This window comes from Echinops telfairi, unplaced genomic scaffold (assembly GCF_000313985.2).
Source record: "Echinops telfairi isolate 266 unplaced genomic scaffold, ASM31398v2 ScPeMD7_70;HRSCAF=299, whole genome shotgun sequence".
NCBI classification, from domain to species: domain Eukaryota; kingdom Metazoa; phylum Chordata; class Mammalia; order Afrosoricida; family Tenrecidae; genus Echinops; species Echinops telfairi.
In genome coordinates this window covers 13,104,026-13,111,882 of record NW_022103968.1, presented here as the reverse complement: position 1 = coordinate 13,111,882, position 7,857 = coordinate 13,104,026, and the positions used below count along the sequence as shown (strand labels likewise).

General features: G+C 51.8%; 1 protein-coding gene across 1 annotated transcript in view; it reads left to right on the top strand.

Moving 5' to 3' along the window:
- The first annotated feature begins 2,242 nt into the window (after positions 1–2,242).
- LOC101651864 (pancreatic lipase-related protein 2) overlaps positions 2,243–7,857 on the top strand; it is a 23,216-nt gene continuing 17,601 nt past the window's right edge. Inside the window, exons 1-3 of the mRNA XM_004701267.4 lie at positions 2,243–2,306; positions 3,645–3,799; positions 5,314–5,439. Of these exons, the coding sequence (XP_004701324.1) occupies positions 2,258–2,306; positions 3,645–3,799; positions 5,314–5,439 (330 nt within the window). The 5' untranslated portion in view covers positions 2,243–2,257. The remainder of the gene's footprint in view (positions 2,307–3,644; positions 3,800–5,313; positions 5,440–7,857) is intronic.

Sequence of the window (7,857 nt, the reverse complement as noted above, 5' to 3'; positions counted from 1 at the left end):
CTTGGGTTGACTTCCTAGTGTGGAGTGAACAATGTCACCTTTTTCCCCCCATCACATCAAAGCTCTTGCTACTAAGTGTGTCTGGCACCTGTCATTCTCCCACCCCCGCAGAACACTTCCTACAGAATCAAAGCCTCTTTTGAAATTCACCACTTCTGACAGGGAGAGAGTCTCCAGTGGGCAAGGTAAGCACAGGGTCACCTGTGCTATCAGATCATCTGTCGTGAAGCGGTTCCGTATGTTTGTCATCACCTCTTCACCGCAAGGATGTGGTGAAAGCCACGTGAACTTGTTCACCACGGAAGACCAAGGAAGCACATGGACCTTTTCTATTAGGAAGTTCAACACCACTCTCTGGGGATCCCAGTGACCAGCTACATCCACCTGGGCCCCTGTGCTAAGCAGATGGCCTAGGGGAGGGTTTATTGAAGTGGCGTTTATAAAGATACGGAAGGAGGGTATCGCACCCAGGGCTGTGGGAGCATATGCCTACTTGAAGTGTTTGTTGAAGCAGTGTTTGTAAAGATTAAAAAAAAGAGCTGACACCAGGGGCTCAATAAAAAGTAAATATCTAGAAGGGAAGGAGGGCAACCTATCTTGATTCCATGGAATTACTTGGATGTATGGATTGTGATAAGAGTTGCATGGGCCCCCAATAAAATGCTTTAAATAAATTTTTAAAAGATATGGAAAGATGTTCCACACCCAGGCTCGGCAGCTCCAAGCTCTTCCCTGGGGGCTGAAGGAGCAAGAGGAAGAGCTACTGTGAGACTCTCAAAAAACAAACAAACAAAAAACTGCATGTGAGAAAGAGGCTGCTGGAAAGGCCACACGGCCCTGGGAGAGACATATGCGCATTGCCCATCACCGCCAGGTGGGTGAACAACTCCACCCCCCTCCCCTTTCTCCCACGCTCTGACTCCCTTATACATACACGGTGGTCTTAGTTGCCATCACGTTGGCTCCAACTCAGAGCAGCTCCATGAATGGCAGAAGGCAGCATTGCCCCAGCCCAGCCCATCTCCACAAGCGCTATTGTCCCTAAGTCCCTGGGCTCAGCCGTGGTGCTTTTGGAGGACCTTCAGTCTGGTCTTCCAGCACTACATTGGACAATCCTTTGTTGCCATCCACCGAGTGGAAAATCAGCTGATTTTCAGCAGTTCATCGCCAGAGCCTTTCCCCCTGTTCCATCTTAGTCTGGAAGCTCCGCCGCTACCATGGGTGGCCCTGCTTGACATGCTGGGAGCCCAGCTTCCTGCATCCCGGTGACATGCAAGCCATCACAACCTAGCAAAGTGGCAGATGGCCGGTGGTTGCAAACAACACACACTTCAAAGATACACCGACTGGACTCAGGCAGTGTGCTTTGTTGCCTTTGAAACTTCTCGGTCAGCGGAGTCGCCTTCCTCTCCCTCGTCTAAGTTCATGGGCAAGTGAGCGGCTGGGGTGTGTGATGTCTGGTTAAGTTCTCAGCGGGGCTGCCCTGTGGCCCAGGATAGGCAGGCCTACATTCTCATAGATGTAAACCTCTGCTCACTGTCAGGCCCTTGGTCTGCCCAGACCTGCAGTCTGTTGACAGCTGTACAAGGCTTTGTCCTTGGGTCCCTGGGGGAATTTCAGGAGGGAGGTGCTGCACCTGCAAGGTGCTGCTGCATGCTGGGCTTTCCCAGTTCTCACTCTGGGACATGATCTTTTGGCAGTTGAACTGTCCAAGTTCAGAGTAACAGCGCCCGGCTGCCCCCAGATTTGGTTTTCCTCTCCTCGAATCTCCCTGTATAAACAGCCCTGCTCCTGGTGGAGCAGGATCTATATGTTTATAAAACCAAGGCTCAAAGGGCACACATGGCATGCCCAACCTCTTTGCCCTCATCCCGTCCTCCAAGGGAAGTCCAAAGGAGAACGCCTGGCTATAAAAGGCCATGTCCAACAGGCTGAACCAAGAGTGGAAGCTCCGGTCCCAAACAGTAAGTAGCTGCTCCGGTAATAACAGAGGAGGGAGTTTGGGTGGGGGTGGGGAGCTTGGCAGAACTGCAGCAGCACAACTGCCAGGGGAGACCGGGCCCAGAAGGGGGCACCACTGCAAGGGTCCCCAGCACAAAGTTGCCCACTCCCTGTGGGTTGGGAAGCCTTGACCTCAGGCTCTTCATCTATGAATGGGGCTTCCTGGCCTGCCCAGGGACCTGCCCCTGCCAGCCTCGGGGCTGAGCACTTGCACGTCTGCTCGTGTCTATGCGTGTCTATGTTTCCATCCATGTAGATGCTGTCCTCTTGGATCCTCAGCTTCCTCCTGCTGGCCACCGTTCAAGGTGAGAATGCTGTCACCTCCCTTCGGGGAGAACGTGACCAAGCCTGGGCTTAGCTTTTGGGTAATTTGGCCCAAGGACATCAGCTAAGGATTATGATTAATTAGTTCAAGAGAGACTGCAACTTCTATACAGAGCAAAGCCCTATACAGAGCGAAGGTCCATGAGTGATCTCATGCTTAGTCCCCTGTCCATTGCTGCAGTGCAGGCTCTTGTGGCTAGAGAAATGATCCTCAGGCAGCAGGTGGTGGGCAGTGGGGATTGGGCAGGCTTCCAGCTCCCTCTCCCAGGATCCCACCCTCCCTGAGGACAAGTTCCCAGGCTAACGCCCCCAGGACGTGCCCCATAAGCACCCCACATCCTGGCAGGCAGGCTAGATGGGCCCACCTTCCTGCCCACCACCCCTCTCCCCCTCCTCCAATTGGCATCAGCTCTGGTCCTCCTGGCCTCAATTCCTCCCTCCTCCCTGATGTCTGCCCCAAAGAGATTCACTCGCCCAAAACACCCCCCTCCACTTTCCACCCAAGTCCCATTCCCCCCAGTCCATTTCCTCCTTTCTCTTTCCTTTTCCTCTCTCCGCCCGGCTGGGACTCCCCAAATCTTCTGGGGGTACTCTCTTCCATGCCTGCCAAGGCTTTCCTACACATGCCAGCCACCTGTCCCTACTACCCTTCCCGACCCTGGCCCATTTTTTACCTGCCCTTCCCTCCTGCCCCGCTTCTGACAGCAGAGGTGAGAGTCTGCTGCTCTCACCAATCCATCCGCCTTGCTCTTTGATGCCTGCCTCCTCCTGCTCCACAGGCAGGCACTCCCCAGAGTCACTTCCAGCCCATTTCCTATTTGCTAGATTGTCCCCACCCACTGCCATCTGACGCATAGCAACAGGACAGAGTAGAACTGCTTCTGAGGGTTTCCAAGGCTGTCCATCTTCGTGAGAGCAGAAAGCTTCCTCTCTCCCTTGTCGAGCCTGGTGGATTCGAACTGTCAACTGGCCTTGTGTCTGCAGCCCGAGGTGGTGCCCACTGTGCCACCAGGGCTCCTTGCTTGACTGTCCAGGGCCACTGCTAAACACGCGACCCTCCTACTCCAGCCCCTTCAAATCCAAATCTCGGAGGGAACAGCTGGGCATCGTGCATAGGCAAGACACGCAGGTGCCTCCCGTTCACACGTTGATTCTCATCCTCACGGAGTTGGGAACATCTGGCAAAGACGGAGGCCAGCATGCGCCTTGGCCAGACCCAGACGCCACCCTGACAGCCAAGACCTGAGCTGGTGTGACAGGGCCCCTTTTGGAAACCTCACAAGTGTTCTGTTTGTGTGCCTCACCCCCCCCCCTTCCAGGGAAGGAGATCTGCTTTGGGCATCTTGGCTGCTTTTCGAATGAGAAACCTTGGGCAGGGACCTTCCAGCGGCCACTCAAGCTCTTCCCTCAGTCCCCCAAAGCCATTGACACCCGCTTTCTTCTGTACACGAATGAAAACCAGAACAACTATCAAGTAAGTATGGCCCGGCGAAGGCCCAGTGGTGGGCAAACGGGGGCCACGGGCAGAACTCACTGCTTTGGGACTTTCCAGACGATGGTTCAGACCTAGTACAGTCATGCGCTTGCCATGATAACCCATCCTGAAAGTGACGGATGTGCGCACCCCAGCTGCAGGCACGCACAATCGGACACGGGCTTCGGGGGTTGCCTTAGGAAAACCCTACTCTCCGGCATGGGAGAGGAGGCCTAGCGGGGAGTGGGTGACACACTGGAGCTGCTAACTCCAAAGTCAGCAGTTCAAACTACAGTCCCTCCTTGGGAGAAAGATGGGCTTTCTACTCTCACCGAGTTTTATCAGTCTCAGCTCCACAAGAGTGAGTTTTTAGCAGGGTGTGCAAAGAAGTGTGAGAAGTTTTTATAGAGAACCCTGGCCTGGTGTACCCCCTGAGGGTCAGGCTCCTTCGCAATCATCCCAGTGGAAGGAAAGATGCCCCCTAGGCATCTGAAACCTTCCGTTAGAGCTAGAGAACCACCCAGGGGAGGGCCATGGAACTGCACTCCATTCCCAGGAAGCAGGTCAGGGTTGCTTATTACCAGTGGCTAAGAATGGCCAGAGACAGCTGGCTGCATGGCCTCCTGAGGGGGACCTCACTAGGAATCCCAACAATGGATGGCTCACCACGCCTGTCGCTGACAGGGCTGAGAAAGTCAGGGCTCTGCAGGTCCCTGAGGTCACCTGCCGGGAGAAACTGAGTGACATGTTTCCCACTGAGAGCCTGGACCCAGGCTCTGCTTGGGCGTGGCCATTGAGCTGTTTCCCGTGTTGCAATTCTGACCCATTGCCCAACGTCTTGTCCAGGTCTGTTATTTCTCACAAACTGAGACCGTCCCTCCCAGCTCCGCCACACTGACTCTGCCCTCACACCTGATGCTCTGGCCAGCGCTCCTTCACCTGATCTCTGCCGGGGACCTCTTTGGCCCTCTGGGGAAGACGCCATAGGCCATCTTAGAAGAATGTTTTTTAAGGCATACAGTAGTATCCATTGAGTTACAAAGGCAGGGAATTATATAGAAAAATACCCATTGAAGTATTTTTAAAACACAAATACATCATAGAGGGATACCCGTGCTAGCGTATTTCCTTGTTAGCAAGGTGCAAGGACTGGGCTAGGGATGACTTTCATCTATAGTCATGAGTGTAAGGGCTATTTTGAAATATTGGGAGCACTGCTGGGGCCGCCAGAGACCACCTCAGGATTTTCATAGCCAGAGAGTCACGGTAGTTTGGTGCCTAATTTCATCATGAATAGAAATGTTCAGTATCAGTTAGGGATTATGACTATGCAGAGGCCAGAAAGATGGACTTTCTGAGATTCCCCCCATAAAGTCCGGGTCAGAAACTCCGGATCTAGGGCAGCCTGACTTCATAGGAGATGTATGCTTTAGCTCAGTCTTACTGAGGCTAGCTCTGCAGGTCTGGGATTCAGCAAGTCCAACATTCAAATTCATCTCTTCTAATCAAACCAGCGGATCACTGCCACAGACCCGAACACCATCAATGGTTCAAACTTCCAAGCTGACCGCAAGACGCGCTTCATCATCCACGGCTTCATAGACAAGGGGGAAGAGAACTGGCTGTCAGACATGTGCAAGGTAGGGGCCGCCCTCCTCACCAGGCAGTTTCCTGGTGAGAATAGCACGCAACCCACTGAATCAAATGCCACAGCTCCATGGTCGCTGAGATGGGAAGGCATACTCCAGGGACAGCTGCCTCCTTCCTAAAGGCACCCAGGAAACCCTAGGTTCTCAGTAGGATCCACTCCCTGATTCTCCGAACCCACCACTCAGAAAATCCCAGAGGTGGGGACTTACAGCCAACTGCCTGGCCTTTGTCTCTCAGTACCTTCACTACGGTGGATGTCACCGAGCAGTGACTCATGCTGTTACTGTGACGCCCCTGGATGGTACCAAACCACACAGATTCCCTAGGAATGTCGACTATTGATTTCCATCATAGACTAAGACAGGATAAGCACAGCTGTAAATGGCTTAAATGTGCAATCTCTTGAACTATGTGAATATGAACAACAAACTTGTTTCAGGAACCTGTCTGCAGTGGATTACATTATTAGTTATAGTTGAATTAGTCATGGAGCAGAAGTCTTTTGGGATTATCCCTTTTCCCCCCATTACTAGTTAATTATCCAAAAAAAAAGCCATTGATATAGGGTCACAAGTACTAATAACCACAATATTATATAGCTAAAATACCAGAAACTAATCAAATCTGTGACCATAAACACAGCCGCACTAAAAGTGGCAGCGTGTACTTATAGCACATGCAGATAAAACCGTGTGATTTGAAATGGTATCATAATTGGGTGAGAATGTCAGCTCTGGCTGGGGTTCATGAAGAGGTTCAACAAGTTAAGTAGCAGAGAATTTTAACCTTGTGAGTATCTGGATACGTGTGAGAGCTACAGTCTCAGAAACTCCCAGGCGCAGTTTGATTCTGACCTATAGAATCACATGAGTCAAACTATAGGATCACATCAACTCAACAGCAGTGAGTTTGGGGGTTTTTCAGGGGGGGGGCTGTTTAAGGTGAGTTTAACAAAAAGAAAAATATTATCACATACTACAGACTTTTTATTTTTAAAATGATCAATGCTACACCAATATTTTATATGCAGGCATTTTGGTGTGACCTCTTTGACAGAGTCACCCCCCACTGCCCATACCCTCCTAGTGACACCTGATGGTTTATATGAAATCCCTGCCTGACACCAATCCCATTAAACCTCACCTGCCAACACAATACAACTTCCCTTGATGCTGGACATGTTCTCTAGCTGCACCGTCTGAGCACTGGAAACATGGCCGTGTGACTCAGGAACTACGTGGGTCTCTTTATCTCATTTATTTTTCATTAATTTAATTTTCAATGAAGTTAAATGTATTGAGGAGTGCGGCACTAGAGTTACTGTGAATCGGAGTAATGGATCATGCTTTGAAATACAGCCACTTTCTGAGCACTTCCTGGTGAGCCAACTCTTTGCTAATCGGTCCACATTTCATGTTCCATTTAACTTCATCCTCCCTGGCCACCCTGGACAAGTGGTGCCATTACAGTTCCTCTCTATCAGATGAGGAAATGAAAACACCAAGAGGCAGCACACCTCCCCAAGCTTCATCCCAAGGTGGGACGCAGGACCAGGTCTCTGTCCACAACATCCCACAATCCCATGCGGAGGACATAGGCACTGCTCCTGGAGACTTCCTGCACTGCCCTAGGACAGACCCCTTAGTGACCTTCGCCTTCAGGATACCTGTTCCTCAGGTGGCTGGAGTGTTCACATCTGCCCCCACCACACACCCAGAGTCTCAGTGAGAAGCTGGAGGACTTGGGGGCCAATGAGGTCGCTATGACCTCTGATCATTCCCAACCCCACTCCCACCCCAACCAAGGAGCTGCCTGGGGCATCCCAAAATAAACAAAGGGTGTGGAATGGTTCTCTCTGTCATTTGCTCCCCACCCTTGAGGGGTTGGTCAGTCTCTGTGCGTGAGCAATAGATCATGGTCACAGCATGTAATATAAAAGGACTCTGTCTGATTTTTATCATGGTCAGCTTTTCCCTCAACCCCTTGCGCCTCCAACCAGAGTAGAACTGGGGACGTAAGAGTGACAGCCTGTCGCTTTAACTCGCTGGTGCAGGGTGTGGTACCCGTGCCCTGTGAAGGCTGAAGGAGTACAGGGCCATAGGGCCTCCACACCACTCTGTTAGAGTAAAAACCAATGGGCATGGCTGCGGTTCCAATAAAACTTTATTGACAAAAGTAGACCGATGCAGCCCTTGGGCCACTGGTTTGCTAACCACTGACCTAGCAGGTGGTCTTTGGGGTCCACCTGTTTCCGCAGCCATCTGTGAGTCCTGAAACAAGGCTTTCAAGCCTCAGTTTCCGCACTTGCTAAGTGGGGGTGGGGGTGCCCCCATCAGAGGCTTGCTGTGAGTCATGGTGGGTAAGAGGAACACAGAGCTGCACCATGCGCCAGGTGCTTGATAAATGTG